The sequence below is a fragment of the Thermobia domestica genome, chromosome 14 (assembly GCF_964235325.1).
Source record: "Thermobia domestica chromosome 14, izTheDome1.hap1.1, whole genome shotgun sequence".
NCBI lineage: Eukaryota > Metazoa > Arthropoda > Insecta > Zygentoma > Lepismatidae > Thermobia > Thermobia domestica.
In genome coordinates this window covers 95,573,848-95,593,500 of record NC_137467.1, presented here as the reverse complement: position 1 = coordinate 95,593,500, position 19,653 = coordinate 95,573,848, and the positions used below count along the sequence as shown (strand labels likewise).

The window sequence follows — 19,653 nt, the reverse complement described above, 5'->3', positions numbered from 1 at the left end:
AAATTATTATAGTGAATTGAAAGTGACTTAAAATATCATTTTATCAAGTGTAAACTTCAGAATTTCGTGGAGGCCTGAATCACAATACAGTCTTAAATAAAATAAAATATATTGGCTATTTAACTCGTTTTAATATTGTAGCATGGTAGATTTTTTTCCCAACAAACATTGATAATCATAAGGCAGTGAATGATGATGATGACTTTCTGAATATACTGAATAGCTAACAATTCGTTTTTGAGCTATTATTGGTATGCACTTATCACATCATCAGGGAGTGGAATTCTTGATATCTTGTGGATTTTATTTGATATATTTCAGATTTTATTTCTGTACTTTCTAATTTCTTATGTAACTAGATATATTTTTTTAAAAGATAGTATTAATGTTCATGTATGCGTATTATCCCTAATGGAACTACATGGAATATAACAAATTACTCTAAAACTACATGGAAACTGAAATATGAATAAACAAAAATTCATTAGAGCTCATCACTGTACACAGGCCGAGAGATTTATTTTTTCTTCTTCCTGAAACTATAGGCTCTATGTTCGAACTTACGATTTGATTATGATTAGGTGGTTCACAATAAAACTAGTGCTTGGCTAATATTGAAACTGAAGTATAAGAAGTATAATATGGATGTAAATAGTATGTAACATGTTGAAAACATTAATTAAATTATAAATCTTTTGTCATATAATATGGATTCTGAACTGGATGTTAAATCCTAACAAACAAACGAAGGTATTCTTACGAAAGTATGTTTGTAAACAAAAGGAGTTCGTTGTGATCTAGATTAAAATTATACGATATTAGTTTGACTTGAAGGAAATCCCTCTACGTATGAATCTAATGTATTGTTGTGCTCATAATGTTAATTAATGTGTGAATAGACCTGATTGCACCCCAGTCTTATCTTATTTTAAAAGTATAAATTGTAAAAAAAAAGATATTTATTCTTTAAATTAAATCAGATTCATTAAGAATTTGTCAATTCATTTCACCTACATTGCAACAAAAAGAAATAAAACGACGGACTTTCCACTTCCACATTCCGTTGAAGACAAACATGACTCTCGTTTCTGCGAGCATAGTTCCCTAAGGTGATTAATCGTTCTGACGTCACCTCGATTGATGACACAAGACCAGCTGTTTGGTGGAATCGTAACAGATTCTATTGTTATTGATGAAGAATGCCGTGGATCTTGTTCCATTCGTTGAGAGACGGGAAGTTGTCTCCGAGCAGAAGAATCAGCGAAAGTTCTCGAGGTTGAACGCTGCCTAAACAACGAAGTCCAATATGGGAATAGAAAAGAACGGTCTATTCACGTCTTCGATTCCACCAGAGCACCTTATCCTCGTCCCTGGCTGTCGACGAATTAAGTTGTTACATCGTAACGGATTTTCTCAGCTAGCTTATTTTCCGATTGTACAAAAAGCGTGTCCAACTGTAGCCATCGATTAGGAATCCGAAGGACTCGACACACGTCATGATAGAGATACTGTGCTCGTATTTCTACCTTAAGTGCATCCCTTCTCTCTCTCTCTTCCCGCACCACCCTTTCGGATCTAGTCTGTTTCTTTACATTTTTAAACCTTATATTTCCTAATCCATAGGCATGAATCTTAGTACCATTTAAGTCCTAGGAGAGGGTTTGTTAGTTTTAACCCAAAACAGCTTCCTTATGTTGAGTCTAAACTAAGTTATTCGTTACAATCACCCCTCTGCAAGAATGATAGTTCTGAATTTTGTAATCCATTCTGGTTGGTTTCTTTTGTTAAATTAAGTACTATTGTTATTAGTGTATAATAATTATATTCCCTTCTCTTTTATAATAAATAGGTGTCGTAAGCATTTCCGAGCAGCTGGACTACGAAAGAGCTAAAGATTACTTTCTGACAATCCAGGCAATCGATGGAGGCACTCCACCTCTGAGCAATCATGCAACGGTAAACATTTCCGTAACTGACAGCAACGATAATGCTCCAATCTTTAATCAAGTTTCGTATGGTGCTCGTATTAGGGAAGACGCACAAATCGGAGACCGAATACTACAGGTAAACTTAAACAATAGCTTTATTGTTATGTTGCTGAAAAGATCTTAGAATTACAGTGATATATGTAAATTTAAAAGCTTTTCAGACCTTACTAGTACCTTATTGACTTTTAGACCGAATACTCGGCCTCATTTCTCGATGTTTCTATACGTGGTTTGGATCCACTTTAAATTGCAGGCCTGCGTCCCATATCTCAGTGGTGAAAATAGACGATAAGCTTTATTCATTTGCATAGCAATTTGCCCACATTAATGAAATGTAATGGTAATATTTTCACAGCTGTAACAAGTTCATAGAACTTTCTAGATTTTAGAATACTTCAATCTCACTTGCCTCTTATTTTACAGATACTTCTTTTAAAAGACTGTTACCAATACTTTTTCTTCATTGTCCTTTCAGTTTACATTGCTAACACATTTTCTGAACTTACATTCTTAAAAGAAGAAATGATAGAATCTTGTTATTGTAATTAAAGTGGAAGTTGCAATTTGATATAACTTGTATACGAGTTTTCTCCTTCTCCGGAATCTATTGTTATAGCGATATCAATAATAATAATAATAATAATAATAATAATAATAATAATAATAATAATAATAATAATAATAATAATAATAATAATAATAATAATAATAATAATCCCTCATGTCAATCCTTACCTGAAATCTCTGAAGTTTGGAAGACGACAAATGAGGATATTGTATAATAACACTTTCGAGAATATTTCATCTATTAAATATTTTTCACATATTAGGACGTTCCTCTCTATTGTTTTTTAAATTTCTTTTCCGCCCTTTATAGTTCATTTTTCATTTCCCAGGGTAATTTTTAAATATGCAGAATTTTCATTATTTTTGATACACTATTACTAAGATGAATATAATCAATAAAATGCGGTAATACTTGTAAAATGCATTTTAAAAGCTCTCTTTTTAAATGTTGCCTACAATGGTTACAATGACTCGTGAAGTCTAAGCTCTGTACCAATCATAGAATTGTTTTGCGTCATGTGTGATATATTAGAAGATTTCAGTACGATTCGTAGAACTGCTTTCCGAACGCACATGGGATAAAATTTCAAAGATCAGAACTGCACCAAACTTTGAAGACATGGTGAACGAACAACAAGAAACACATTTAAATAATTATAACACGAACGGTAACAATTATTCGAATTAAAGCGCTAATGACAATAACAGTGCAAATAAAAAACGACTGCAACAATAACAACAAAAATAAACAAAATGAATCTTACGGGCAGTCTGACAGTACTGTACCCTCAGATGTTATTCGTAAAGCATGAGAGATAGGAGTGGCAAAATTTCACGAATGGAGGGTTAACAACCAGATTTTACATTATATAGATGGTGAAATCGGTAAATCTTTGTGAAGCATCATTACTCCTTGCGATCACTATAAACTACCTTTGAATTTGTCTTTTAGTGCTTAAGAGAACTGTAGTTCGGATTTTTTGTAATTTATGTATGTGTAATATTGAAAATGGTCATCTACTTTATTTTGATAATCCTTTTCACAAGTTCTCTAAGAATCGTGGTGTTTCAGTTTTTATTTTATCCACTCGTATTAGCCATAGATCAAATAGATAAGCATTCTTTTTGTTGTATCATGTTGATCTAGCTAGCTTCTATGCAGTAGTGTTCGCAGTATTTTGTCTCAAAATCCTTCCCCGATTTCACCGAAAGTGTGAACTGTTAGCATATGTTTACCGTAATCTTTTTAAGTTGTTCTTTCTTCAGTTCATAGTCGTACACAATGTAAATATCTTAAATATCTTGGAGCTTAACCCTCACCCATTTTGAATAATAATAATAATACCAATTACTATAGGTAACAGTTACAGTAAGACTAATTATTATCTCAACTACAGCAGTTGTTCCTAAAAGTATGTGACGCAACTGGAACAGAAAAACGTAAAAGAGCTCCTGACAAACATACAAAAATCAATAATACTATACACTTGTCATATAGTCAGGAAGTTCTTTGGAGAACTCTTCAAATAATAATTTGCACTTGCCCGTAGACGCCCGTCAGATTATTAAGCTAAAACCAATTTAAACCGACATGTAGCAATAATAATAATAATAATAATAATAATAATAATAATAATAATAATAATAATAATAATAATAATAATAATAATCCTATACGGTATGAAATTCAATACAGAAGTATAGCGATCTAATATTAACAGACTTATTAAATCCTCTCTGCGTGCCCGCCTATCGAATGCTAGCCAGTATGGTTCTTAAATAATAAACCTCTGAAGATTTTTTTTCTCTCTCTGTCAGCGTTTCACCGGAAATATTCTCATGCAGTTACATCTCGAACCATGTTAATAATAAATTCCTGATGATAGTGTCTTCCGAGCGAAATAAATTCAATGTTCTGTGACATATTTTTAACTTCATCTGAGGAAGTATTAAATCTTACAGATATCTTGTCATTCTCCCTTACTCTCCATGTAATTCTGTTACTAGAAGTTTGAGAAAGTGATTTGTTTGAAATTGCAGTTTTTACTACTGTATCTAAATGCACTTAGGTAAAGAGCTATATTGTAAGAGAAACTATATAATTATTCTTATCACTAGTATTAATCCTCATCTTGTAGAACTTTATCTTGATAAAGTTTTTGCTTTTTATTTATAATAGGTTAGTAGAGATGATGTTCTAAGCAATAAAATATAACTAAGTCCTTTCTTTTTCATTTGTTTTCTCTTTTTTTCGCTGCTTTCTACCAGAATTATGTGCAGGTTAGTAGAGCTTTAAAAGATAATGTTCCAATTCCCTGTCACTTACTGTTTCTTTGTTCCACTTACGAATTATGTGATTGACGAAATTGCAGATATAATGCACATTGATGTATTGTAATATGTAGTTTTATTTAGCATTAATTTGCAGAGAATATGCATTCTATTATTTGAATATTTTCGTAATAGATGTAGGGGAAGAAAATAACTTTTAAATTACTTGTCATATTCTTCGGAATAAAATAATACGCGTGCAGGTAATTTTTGCTATTTGCCACAAATATTTGGAGACAAAAAGTGAGCTCTCTATCTCCTTATTCCAAGTGTGCTTTCTTTATGAAAATTATGTAACAATACAAAAGAAAATAGGGTTCCTCTGGAATATAATATACTTTTTCATATAAATTAGTACTCATACTAGTAAACAAATGTATTTTATTCAAAATACTCGTTTAGCAATAAGTGTAATCGATTTGCTAAATATTGAAGATATTTTTCGCTTTTCTTTCTGTTGCATTACTTTAAGGCTGTATCATTTCTTTGTTGGATTACTTTGAATTAAATAATGAATAGTTTTGGAATGTCTGTAAAAATTCCAGAGAATAATTTCATTTCTGTTACTGGAGTTTAATGGAGCGTGAGAATTTTCTACTTTTTGTTCATGATTTGTTAACGGTACTCTAACGTAATTGTATCTGTAAAGTTGTAAGTAAGTATTATTTGCGTATGCTGTGTACACTGTATATTATTTGAGTGTAATCTTCGTACTATTCTTTCTTTGAGCTGTTTCTGTATTTTTATCATTTTCAATAATTCCTTGTATGTTTGTGTATATCGCAGTTATTACTACACAATTACCTATTTCGAATCATAACTTTTCGTGTAGTTTTCCTAAGCTTGTTCTTGGTGTATGTTCCCCATCTGTATGAATATATAAATTCTTTCTTCGCATGGTATATAGTTCTTTTACTCTGTAGGCGCTAAACATTTGTATCTTCTGCACCTGTAATGTAGTTACTAATATAAGGAAACAATGTAGAATTTTTATTTTACTTTTACCGTGATCTGTGTTTACTTCTTTGATCTTTTATAAGTTAAAACGAATTCTATTTTCAATAGCTTATAAAACACCAGTAAAGTTTCCTAATAGGCAACTGATCGAATAAGAAATATGTGGTGTACATTTTGCGTATGTTATGTAAAGAAGCAAACGAGTTTGTATACATACATAGTTTACAGGATCGAATCTCCGAAGGGTTAGTTATGAATAGCAAGAAAAAAAATGCGCAAGATATGCAATCAATTTTTTGTATTAAGTGTCGTTAAACTTCCATGAAAATAGAAATTTTATGTTTAAAACAAGAACTATTTTTATTTGTTTTTTATGTAATTTCTTTTGTTTTCAGGTAAGATTCGGGAGATTTTCGTGTTCTAAATAAATTAATTGTGTTGCTTTCCTTCTAGAACCTTAAATATGTAATCATTTCTTCAAAATTATGTATTTTGTAGGTTAATTTTTGTAGATTTTCTGTAGTGTACGAATATTTATTCTTGGTTTCTGTTTTAGTTGTTAGCAAATGATCTTGACAGTGGACAAAATGGAAATATATCTTATTCTATCGTTGGAGGCGACAGACACAATCAGTTCACAATTGATGAGAAGTCAGGGTACATATCAGTCGCTGGTCAACTTGATAGAGAAATGGTAAGTATAAACCAGTGTTGGGCAAATTTCAATTGAATTAACAATTAACAATTAATCTGTAAATTTAATTGTTAATTGCAATTAACAATTGAAATAAGTAATGGTTAATTGTTAATTGCAGTTGGCCATTAATAGAGGAGAATCAATTGCAATTGATCAATCGACTGAAAGTAATTGTAGTGGAAAGTAATTGCAATTGAATTCTGTAATTCAATTGCAATTGAAATTAATTGGCAATTGATTCAATTGCAATTGATTTCCACAGCAATTACTTTCAATTGATTGATCAATTGCAATTGATTTTCACTGATTAATTTTCAACACTGTAGTTCAGAGAGGACGTGGGGCAATGAAAACTTTAGCCACGAGCAATTGACTCACCACCCGTCGTGACCCACTGTGATTCACCACCCACCATAAACCACTCTTACCCACTGTGACCCACAGACCCACCAAAACCCATTGTCATCAACTCTGACCCATGATTCACGCCCTCTTCTCTACTAACTAAAGAGTTTAAACTTGTAATAAAACAAGCGTATAAAATTATCACTCATCGGAGTTTGAATTTCTACGATCAATCGCTCAAGCACCGCACTAATACAATAACGGTGGATCTGACCTTTCTAATATAAATAAAATAGAGTTTATTCGTGTGTCTGTCTGTCTATCTTTGTGCGGCCTGTGGACGAGACTAGTGGAACGAAACTTTTCAAAATTTGGTCATGGGTAGCTTGGTCAATGGACCCCAGACCAAGACAAAGAGTTTTTTTTTAATTTCTTACTAGGGGGTCTCCAGGGGACATTTACCGGGACCGGCCAGAAAAGTCGACCGAGAGTTACCAAATTTTGGTTAAAGATACCTTGGTCCAGATCCCACACCAAGGCAAAGCGTTTTCAGCAAAATTCGAACCAGGGGGTCTCAGGGGGGCGTTTACCGGGACATGTAAAAGTTGAACGATATCAGTGTCGATTTCATAGTTTTCACAGTCGCTGAGATCAATGGTGAAACTCCGATCGCATTAATTTCCAAATTCACCGCATTCGGCTGCGGGCCGTGGGTCAACGGGGAAGGGGGATACCGAAACGTAAAAGTAATCCAAAATGACCGATATTAGTGTCAAATCCATAGTTTTCGCGGTTGCTGATATCAATGGCGACACTACCATTAACGATAACTTTCAAATTCATCCACCGTTGTATGCGGGCCTCGGGTCACCAGAGGGGGGAATTCGGAGACATGTAAAAATAATCGAAAATGACCGATATTAATGTCAAATCCATAGTTTCCGGGATAGCTGAGCTCAATGGTGAAACTCAAGACCGCGTTTACTTTCATATTTAGCCCCCATCAGCTAAGAAAGGGGGGCATTATAAAGGGGATCACGAGACATGTAAAAATAATCCACAATGACCGATGTCAAATCCGTAGTTTTCGCGGTGGCTGAGATCAATGGTGATACTTTCATTAGCGATTATTTTCAAATTTAGCCATCATTGTATGCGGGCCGGGAGTCACCGGGGGTGGGGAATTGCGAGACATGTAAAAATAATGGAAAGTGACCGATATTAGTGTCAAATCCATAGTTTTCGCTGTCGCTGAGATGAATGGTGATATTTCCACAGGCGTTGACTTCCAAATACAGCCCCCATCGGCTGTGGGCCAGAGGCATTGTTTTTTCAAAATTGGAACCAGAGGATTATAGGGACTTTTACCGGCATATGTAAAAAGTAGTAGAAAATGGCAGATGTTAGTGTCACATTCATAGTTTTCGCGGTATTGATTGCGGGTTGGTGGGGGCCAGAGGACATTTTTTCACAATACGAACCAAGGGGGTTCGAGGGGGGGTTCACCGGGACATGTAAAAGTAGTAGAATTTGTGTCGAATCCATATTTATTGGGGTTGCTCAGACGTATAGTGACACCCCCGATAGTGTTTACGTTCAAATTCAGCCCCCATCGCCCTTCCCAATGAAAACACATGTACGTTGTTGGATATATATTCACACAAAATATATCCAATTTTAGAAATGTTTCTTAATTGTTCTCCAGTTGTTCAGCTTGTTTACATTGATATTTTATCTGATCCGTGCGAAGAACGGGCATAACAGCTAGTACGAAATGGTAAAGTGTTTGTTATGGAACAAATTACAATGAATTCAATTATATAGATAATAATTATAATTAATAATTATTTCCTTGTTGAATTATAGATACTTTTCAGTGGAAAACTGAATAAAATGTATAAAATTTTCCATATAATTAAGCTTACAAACTTAAATGGAAATTTAGTTTAATTACAGGAAATTTTTTGTGTCGTTTTGTGCGCCTATTTCCTCGTTTTCTGCGTCACCGGAAATGGGCCAATATTATCCTACAAATATGGCGGAACAAGTTAATGCTGTTCTGTCAGGAACGATTTCGAGGTCGTTTCCTTCACATCATCATGTGCGTGTTTTCTACCGTTTTGTAAGCCTATTTCCACGTTTTGTGAATCAATGGTAGTGGGTCAAAATGGGCATTCAATGTGGGAAGAAAAATGATCCACTCTCCCACCAGTATCGAATCGTATTGTTTGGTGCATGTTTTTACCGTTTCTGCGCCAACGAAAGTGGGTCAAAGACGACCTACAAATATGGCAGAAAAAGACATATTCATTCCACTTTCAAGGTCCATTTTGACCCTCTCCCACTGATGCACAAAGCGACACAAATCATGCATAAAAATTGTGAAGGAAACGACCTCGACATCGATGGTGACGGAACAGCATTAAGTTATCCCGCTATACTTGTAGGCCATTTTGACCCATTTTCGTTGTCGCACTAAAGTGAAAATAGGAGCACAAAACAGTACAAAGCAGGCACTATACGATGCGAAAGAAACGACATCCAAATTCGATAGTGGCGGAACAATGGCTCTGTTTCCTCACACATTTGATGGACCATTTGACGCATTTCTGGTGATGCTCAAAACGTAGAAGTAGGCGAACAGAACGGTACAAAATACACACTAAACGATGCGAAAGAACCAACCCCGAAATTCGATAGTGGCGGAACAGTGAGCCATTTAACTCCCACTTTAAAGCCCCGTTTAACTCACCTCGGGTGATGCACAAGACGAGAAATATGTGCAGAAAACTTTTTAAAAAAGTCAGTAAACGATGCGAAAGTAACGATCTAGAAATTCGATAGTGTCTGAACAGTGGGTCATTTTCGTCACACTTTGGAGGCCCATTTTGACAACCTTCTGGTGACGCGCAAAACGTGGAAATAAGGGCACGAAACGGCACGAAACATTCACTAGTCGATGCGAAAGGAAGGACCACGAAATTCGGTAGTGACGGAGAAGTGGGTCATTTTCGTCACACTTTGGAAGCCCATTTTGACACACTTCTGGTGACGCACAAAACGTACAAAACAGGCACTAAACGATGCGAAAGAAACGACCCCGAAATTCGATAGTGGCGGAACAGTGAGCCATTTAACTCCCACTTTAAAGGCCTGTTTAACTCACTTCCGGTGACGCACAAGACGAGGAAGTAGGTACAGAAAACATTTTTAAAAAATAGGCACTAAACGATGCGAAAGAAACGACCTAGAAATTCGATAGTGTCGGAACAATGGGTCATTTTGGTCACACTTTGGAGGCCCATTTTGACACACTTCTGGTGACGCGCAAAACGTGGAAATAAGGGCACGAAACAGCACGAAAATTCAGTAGTAGATGCAAAAGGAAGGACCTCGAAATTCGGTAGTGGCAGAGCAGTGGGTCATTTTCGTCCCACCTTCGAGGCCCATTTTGACCGTCTTCCAGTGACGCACAAAACGTCGAAATAGGCGCACAAGTGTTCGCGATGTGAAATTAACGACCTCGAGATTCAATAGTGGCGGAACTCATGGTCATTTTCGTCCCACCTTGGGAGCTCATTTTAACCCACTTCCCATGACGCACCAAACGGAAGTAGACGCACAAAACGGCACAAAACGATGTGAAGGAAACGACCTCGAAATTCATTGGTGGCGGAAGAGCAATAATTTGTTCCGCAATATTTGTAGGCCCATTTTGACCCACTTCCGGTGATGCACAAAATGTGGGAATAGGCGCACAAAGCGACACAAAACACGCACAAAAGATGCAAAACAAAGTACCTCGAAATTCGTTGGTGGTGGAACAAGTTAATGACGCCGTGAGCACCAATATAAGTATATACTGTAGTTCTTACCAGGGGGCGCGGTGGGTCAGTGGTAGAGCGTTCACCTCCGGTGCTTGAGGTCCCTGGTTCGATCCCGGCTCGCGCAGTTTGGACTTTCTGGTGGACAAACACCATGCTCGTGTATTTTCTCGGGGTTCTCCCGTTTCCTCCCACTTTCTTCATTTCATTCATTTCCCATCATCACCGTCTCCTTTAGCCCAACCGGCATAATCGTGGGACGTAAAACTAAAGATTTCATATCATTTTTTGTAGTTCTTACCATCAAGACTGAGAACTGCACGGTCCATTTTTTTTTAGCCAAAGTAGAATAGTGATGTCAACCGGCCCGGCTCGGTTTAACTGAGCGTACAGCTTGAGCTAGCTTGGTTGGGATTACCCATCGACTAGGCTCAATTGAGCCAATGGCTTGAACCGGCTCGGTAAAGACGAGTTATCGACTCGGCTCGATTGGAGCCAATGGCTCGAACCAGCTCCGTTGAAACGAGTTCATAGGCTGAGTTCGAGTCAGCTTAACTGAGGCAATGGCTCGAACCGGCTCGGTTGGGGTAAGCAATCAGCTCGGTTCGGTTCGGCTCGTGTGAGCCATCAGCTCGAGCTGGCTCGGTTGTATGAGCTGTTGGCTCGGCTCACTTCTCGGTTCAGCTCGATAAGTGAATGAGCTGTGAGCGAGCCGCTTGAGTCGTTGACAACCCTAAACCCGGGTCGAGCAGTTTTAAACATGTTTGGCTGGAGTCCCATAACTTCTGACAATTTTTGGCTCGAGCCCGAATACTTGCTCCTCCTGAACTCAAACCAAGAACCTCGTTAACGATGTCCTTGCCTCCTGAAGATTTCTTGACTACCGAGGACGACAGTCAACTAATTTTTAGTATTCCGATACAAACCGCCTGTATTCCATGTTTATACAGGGACACGGTGTTATAATATTAATTAGTTATAGTAGTAGTATCATTGATAATTATATTGTCTATGTAGGATACTTGAAGATAGTAGTACTTGGAACTGCACAAAAGATTTAGCTCGAATTGGCTCGACTCGACTGGAAACTCGATCCGAATTCGAATCGAGTTGGGGGAAATTTTTCGAGCCGAGATCTCGAATCGAACTCAAAGATGTCTGCTTCGAGTCGAGTCGAGTTTTAAAGAAAACTCGCTCGTACCCGTTCGTGCTCATTTCTATTGTATGCATGAGGGCATATAGAGTTCTTTCGAGGGGGTAGAACCATAAACATAACATATTTAAAAAATACTTAGTTTCACGGCTTTCTTCCCAGGGGGGGAGGGATGGTAGGTATCCAGCATTTCTTATAAGTACCTTATTTGAAATATGTAAAACAGTAACAAGTGGACAATACAATATACACACATCTTCTTATCTTCGTTTTAATTGCTGATTTCAATTGCAATTAACAATTACAATTAACAATTACAAGTTTCAATTGTCAATTGCAATTAACAATTGAATGTTTCGATTGCACCCTTTGCAATTGACAATTAACAATTAAAAGTTTCAATTGCCTGGTGACCAATTAACAATTAACAATTGACGGAAATTTAATTGCAAATTTTATGATTGAATTCAATTGCAATTGAAATTAATTGTCAATTACAAATTGAAATCAATTGCAATTGATTTTCAGAGCAATTACTTTCAATTGATTGATCAATTGCAATTGATTTCAATTGATTTTGCCCAACACTGGTATAAACACACAAAAATATTATAACAAGCGTTATGGGCTTATTAAAATATTATAATCGTTTCTAAGTTTTCTGGACTTTGAAACTTAAATTTATTCCAAGAAGGATAAATAATAACCATTGTAAAATGCAAATATACGGGCGTGTGTTATAATAATCGTAATATAAGTGTCCTAGTTTCCTGTTCGTGTGTTCTGTATTACAATTCTTTCTTTACTTGTATTTATGCAGTTTCTCAACTGAAGTCGAATTACAGTTAGCAAGTAATTTTCTTACTCCACTTCGCCATTCGTAAATTCCTTTTTACCAATAGTAGGGTTTTTCATAGCAATTATAGATGAAATAACGAAGTTCTTCTTTGTGTCACAAGTTCATAGCTAAATTTTAATAATAATATCACATATTTTCAGTTCAGTTCTTAATGTATTAACTGTGAAAGTATTACCATGAATATAAAATATGCAATACTTGAATGTAACATAATTGACTCTTAAGACATTTTAGCTTCAGTTTTCATGTATATCTAAATTACCTGGTTATTGTGGGTTGCAGTTACAGGTTCAATAGTTGTCTGATTTGTTTCGAATATTTAATTTAGGCTGAAGTGGTTATCTCCAGTACGATAATAAATGATAGAAAAGAGTTCTGAACTACATGGTCAAAATTTGAAGTAATTGCTTTGTATCCTAAAATACTCTCAACATTACAATTTTAGACTTCAGTTCGTGTCCAAAAGAGTTACATAAGTAGTAAGCAACGCATAAACCACGTGCATTCTTTTCTTATACTTAGCATTCATTTGCTTTCAGGTTTATTTTCATAGAACGTCTTGATCGTTAGACTTCTCATGCTTCTTTTCTTTTTCTTGTCTTGTTATAATACGTTAATTTTGGATCGATAATATGATTTCCGCAAAAGGGGTAAAACATGGATCATATACATTTTTACGTTGCTTATTATCGGTCTAGTGTAAATCAGATTGTATGAGTGTCACTTCTAGTAGACAATAGATAAACTAGCTACGTGAAAATAGTTATAAAATGGTAGTGTAACGAGGTGAGGCTTAAATCTGCAGTTCGAATCAAGTTCTCTTATGCTAGGGCACGAAATTTGAGTTCTGAATCTAGTTGCTAGATTAAAGATTTTAGTCGCCATTTGACATTTAGCAAGCAAAGTCAAGGCCACATGCTATATAACCAAAATACATTTAATTGTTAATGGTGACCAGAAAAGTCGCACCATGACTTAAGCGAAAGTTTAAAAATAAAATGTTGACTGTTTCGTATTACTTTGATTACACATACTACGCTTGATATTGCTCATTAGGGATGAAGATAAAAGAGGCGTGAAAGCAGTTACGTGAAGTTTCGCTTAAAAAAATAAAGCATATACAGTATATACAGTACTTAGCGAAAGTCTTATAGTTTACATTCTTCTTTCTGTTACGACTGTACTATTTTCTGGTATTTACTTATATACACTGTATATATTTCAGACAGAAGAATGTAAACTATAAGTACTTTCGCTATTACTTCATCAGATGAGAGGGGAAGACGGAGGAAGACAAAAACTTAGCGACAGGCAAGTAGCTGAGAAAAGTGTCAAATTGGACACTTATTGGAATGCTGAGCCCAAGAATTATATGTACAATATATATAATTTGTGCAGCTGTGAATATGGGGCAAATTAAAATATCCTGTTTTCTTTACAGATCTCCAGTTATGTTCTTGAAGTCGAAGCTAAAGATCATGGAACACCACCTTTGAGTAGCACTGTACTGGTCAACATTGAGATATCCGATGCGAATGATAATCCACCCATGTTTTCACAGCCCAACTATACTGCAATTGTTCAGGTGGTTATTTTATTTTTTACAATATATGTATATAAGAATGCAGTAAACTATCACAATTTTATCCTGTAGCACTAACATTTATTTAGTATCTTTAATTATTACTTCGAAGTGAGTTAAGTATACTGCCGATGGAAAATTCGTTAGAACCGGTTCTTTTTTTCTTAAAATCTGAAGAAGGCTTCTATTTTTTTCTTTTTTTCGTCGCGTTTTTATGCTTAGTAGGATCTTTATTCATTTTCAGAATCAAGAGAGAGAGAGATCGAAGGAGAATCTATTTAGAAACACGAATATAATACTTTTATTATTGAAACAATTCCTTATTTTGGCGTTACATTATTATGCATAATGTGTGAAATTAAAATGTAGAAATGCACTTATTGATGGAACATACAACTTTAATTCTTTTAAGTTCATACATCGAATACGAATGGAAATAACCTTGTATTCTTTTTTTGATGTTTTAGCTGGATAAATTGAATGTAAGTAGATATATTTAATGTTGTACGTACGTAGCCTCTTTATTTTGTGCTACCACCAACGTATAATTTCACGTATTGCACATTGTTTTTTCAGCACGAAACTTTTTATCTTCTATCAGAGAAATCAAAATCTGAGCTATTTTTTGTGTACAGATTTAAATGTGCATTATGTCTTTATTATTACTAATGCTTTATAATTATTTCAAGTAATTAAGTAAGTTATGTCAAATAATATGTTCTACTAGTGTAGATTTTTCTTGTAATTTGTTCTTGTTCTGTGTATTTGTGATATATTCTCTAACATGGATTTGGAGTTTGTAATTGAGGGGCTACGCATCAATGATAAGAAATCGTTATTCATTTTGTATTTTCCAAGTACCGGTATGTCCAAGAAAACAAACCTTAAAACTCAGTAGTTAGCTATCGTATCTCGCAGTACATTTAATTTCATAATGTAAGAATTATTTATTAACATTTGGTTGTTACTAATCTAATAGCACTTAATCGAAAATAATTAAATATTTTTATTTGAAAAAAGGTACTATTTTTTTTTTTAAAATAGTAGTTATATTTTATGTTACAATAATGGAACTTTGAATAATATTAAATAAATTAAAATTCCACGGAGTGAAGAAACCGAACATATTTTCATCACATACTATAGTCATTAATAAGGGTGGAAAGATTAGAATAATTACTTACACTTCTCATGAAATCTAATGTTTACCTCTTGTCTTTTCTAACCCTTTTTCATGTCCTTTTACATTTGACGGTATCTGCAGCGTAAGCAATTGAATTAATCTGAAAAATGTTTCTTCGTTCTACGAAATTGTAAATACGAATTTAATTTTTTCGTCATGAATGGTGTCTTCTGCTTGTTTCTCATATAGGGAATTTTGAGTATCTGAATAATTACTAGATTCTTTAATACTACACATCTGCCCAATAGGCTTGAACAAGCAAGTAGCGGTTTTCTCTCGCGGCAAGCGTGCTACTATTTGCCAATTCACAGGAGAACTCAGCGTCGGAAATAAAACTTCTCATACGTGTATTTCTATTTTGTGATAAATAAGTGCATAGAAACATAATAAATATCAAACCAGCTTTATATATTGATGCCAAAAGTGGTCGAAAACTGAAAGAATGTAGTTTCTACATCTCGTTTCTTAATATATCTTTTATCTCTGTAAGTAAAAGATTTTAAATTATATCTACGCAAAATGTTAGTGTGCACTTTAACGCATTAATTTATAATACATAACAAACGATTATTACTTGTGTTTGTGTCGGAAGCTGGAAATTATTACAATATTTGGTTAACTGTTTAATTATTTGAACTGCTAACTGTTTCATCCTTCGATTTCTAATAGGATACTAGAAAGAAACATTTCTCTCTAGATAATAAGGGTTAGTAATTAGTAAACCTGTAGGTACACTAGAGTTAAGGAGCTAAATTGTTGATATTTTGTCTCTACAGTTGAGCTCCTCAACTCAAGCGTATCTACAGATTTACGAATTACTCATCCATGTAGTGTACAGAGATGTTCCTTGTAAATATAAATACTCTGAAGTTGAGGAACTGAACTGTATGGACATCAAACACCAGCATAAGATTGCAGCCACATTATCTTGATGTTCAATAGTTCTACAGATAAGCTAGGAACCTTGTTGCTTCTTCTTTAAATGGATTATCTCCCATTCTACATTTCTTGATAATCTAGGAACCTTCTGCTTTTTGCTGTTAGTTTTAAGCTTTATCAAGAAATTTCTTTCATAGATGACGCTATACGGCTTCAACAAACTCTTTCTGAACTCACTGACTGGTGTGCGATCTGCAATTCAATATTAAACCCTAAAAAATGTTCCACTCTGAGTATTTCTTTCAAGAAAAATAAAATTCATTACTTGTCTTGTATTAATAACAGTCCTATTGATAGACTTGATACGCATAAAGATCTCGAAGTGACATTAATGGGAAACTTACTTTCGCTTATCGTATCTCCGCTGCTGTGAAGAGTACTATGAGAATGCTTGGTATTCTGTGCAGGTTTACTGAAATTAGCAATGTTAAATTTCTCAGTATTTTCTTCCCAGATTTTGTGTCACCTAAAATTGAATATTGTTCGTCTATATGGAACATGACTTGTACTCCCTCAGTACATATTCTTAACAAAACTCACCTCATTAATAAACTTAATATTCAGATCCACATATACATTACATGGTGGTCGATTTGCTGTTTCTCTTTAAGATTATGAATGGAATTATTGACTTCGAGCTTTTGGTTTCAGTTTTCAATTTTGTACCTTCTTGCCTTACACGTAGTCCCCCATTCGCTATTAACAAAGCTATGCCTAGACTTTTAATTGTACAACGTTCTTTTACTTTCATATTTTGACAAATATCTGAAGTTTATATTTGATAATGATAAGACTACATTGCGTCGCTGTACAATTGTTTACCATTTGATGTTGATATTTTTGACTCTAAGAAACAGTTCAGAATAAAATTAATGTCTTTGTAAATATTATAAATATATATATTCTTTTTGTTGTTTTTTGTATACTTTATAGGGTAATGTTTCAGTGTAAAATGGGCTAAGATCTGTATCTGAAACATTTGTAAATAAATAAATCATCCATCATTCGATGCTGTTCTGGCTGGAGATTTGAAACTTCGTTACTCGTTTTTTTTTTTCTTTCTTTCTTTCTTTCTTTCTTTCTTTCTTTCTTTCTTCAAATAAATGTCCTTTATCAATTCTGTTTATTGAACTGTCCAACTTCAGATATTAATATAAATGAAGCTATGTTGCTTCTAAAAATGTAGCAAGGTCAAGAAGTAAACTTAAAGTATTTGTCAATGTCTGCTATGAAAACTTGTCCTTCATCGAAGAAGAATGTTGTTGCTATTCTCACGAAACTCTCCGTGTAGATCGAAAAGTGTATTACATTTAGTGCTTCAATACGCGTCATATGATACTATTTCTGCCTTTATTGTGATTTTACCTAGTTTAATATGTTACTAGATTCACAAATGTTTTGTGTGAGAGAATTTATTTTTAAAATATCATTCTTTTTCATAATACATGGAGTAAATACAGCAAAAATAATAAACTTACAGAACCGAATAATTACAACAGTACACTAGAATTATAAACCAATTTCATAAGCTCGAATTTTCTGTTTTCCCATCCCTCGGCCGTTCGAAATAAACATGCAACTTAGCAGCAACCGTGGCCAACACTGAACTGTCCTGCCAATTAGCAGTCAATACACGCATTTACCGCGAGAGAAAAATGTCAAGAAGGAATATCAACAATTTGAATCACTCTATAAGTTTTATTCCATTACCATATGATGCCAACACTTAACTTTGAGTATAGATGGAGTTTTAGTTTTTTGTGCATGTTCTACACAGTTGGTGTTGCATGTATTACTGTAATACCGTATATATTCTCAGAATACTTACTCAAAAAAATAAGAAAAGAATAGTATGCTGTTTGTATGCATGTTAATTTCTTTTAATTTTTAATTTGTTACACCATGTTACACCAGACAATTGGGCTACTTCGAATTACACCTTAAAATACTTTTTATCTTTTGTGTGCTTTTCTTGTACTGTATGGGGTATATGAATATGAAGTGATGTACTGTTGAACAGATATTTCACGTAAGTGTTTCTGTCTGGAGTTTTCATAAAATTGGTTTCTAATACGTATATGGTTATTCAAAGTGTATGTCACTTATAATAAATACAAATTACTGTGAGGCATAAAAGAATTAATTTGATTTTTAAACTAAGTACATTTTCAAACATGTTTAATCTTCGATCGTCAATAAATAATGATCATTTAGTAAATAACAAACAAATAATTGAACAAATGAAGAACGATGTCAAAAAATCTACTATTTTGTACAAAAATTAGTTTAGATTGATAACGAAGATACAAACGAGATTCCTGACTGCATAATATTTTAAAACATTATTGAAACATTAAAACAACATGGTGTCGAAAACAACAACAGGTTTTCTCGAGGTACTCCCGTTTCCTCCCACATTCTCATTCCTTCATTCTTCCAATATTCACTTGCTTTAATCATTCGTCTCACTTATAAAGGGTATAATCGTGAGACGTTAAACTGAATGATTTTATTTCATTTTTGAAACATTGAAGATAGTCATATTTTATTGAATGTTTGTATGTTACTTGCGAAAACAAAAATTATGAGGGGAAGTCGGAAAATAAATTTTCGCTCCTTTTTCTTCTGAGAAACGTAGAGCAGTGGGGCAAACAATCGTTGTATAACACACTTTTTTTTTTTTTTTTTTTTTTTTTTTTTTGTCGGACCGAAAGATATTAGTGTTTGGTTATGTTGTAGAAGAACCTCGTCAAAAATAGCAACACCTCTCCTCCCCAAATTTCATCATATCCTTCTTAAACGGTAGAAGATTCGTATCTGCCTGGTATTTTTGCATGAGTCCTATCCCTGACTTCTAAGAAGTGTTCGTTTTCAGTTCCCATTAGGCTCCTGAAATATCGTTCGTTTCTGATAATGCAGTAGAGAATACTTTTTCATTTATTACATACAATTTACAAAGACTTTATAAGTAAGGTATTCTAAAAATAAGTAAAATTTTATGAACGAACGAACGATATAGTTTGAACGAACGATGTGAACGTAACATTACATGTAGAAGTTGGTACCAAGTACGAATGACAGATCTGTAATGATATGTGAGTATATTAATTGTTTGTCGTGTTCTTCCCACTCCTCCGCCTTCCTTAATTCTTGATTATGTTATAAGTTTCACTCAAGATATTTAGTATAATAGCGTTAGATGATATAAGTTAAAAATATCTAATATAT

At 34.3% G+C, this 19,653-nt stretch overlaps 1 protein-coding gene across 3 annotated transcripts in view; it reads left to right on the top strand.

The window, feature by feature from the left end:
- LOC145670270 (fat-like cadherin-related tumor suppressor homolog) overlaps positions 1-19,653 on the top strand; it is a 113,466-nt gene that overhangs the window by 60,462 nt on the left and 33,351 nt on the right. For all 3 annotated transcript variants that reach the window (XR_014128249.1, XM_081738697.1, XM_081738696.1), the window contains 3 exons: positions 1,850-2,064; positions 6,400-6,537; positions 14,163-14,306. Coding sequence is in view for 2 of the 3 variants with exons in the window: in XM_081738697.1 (XP_081594823.1) it covers positions 1,850-2,064; positions 6,400-6,537; positions 14,163-14,306 (497 nt within the window). In the remaining variant the exon portion in view is untranslated. The remainder of the gene's footprint in view (positions 1-1,849; positions 2,065-6,399; positions 6,538-14,162; positions 14,307-19,653) is intronic.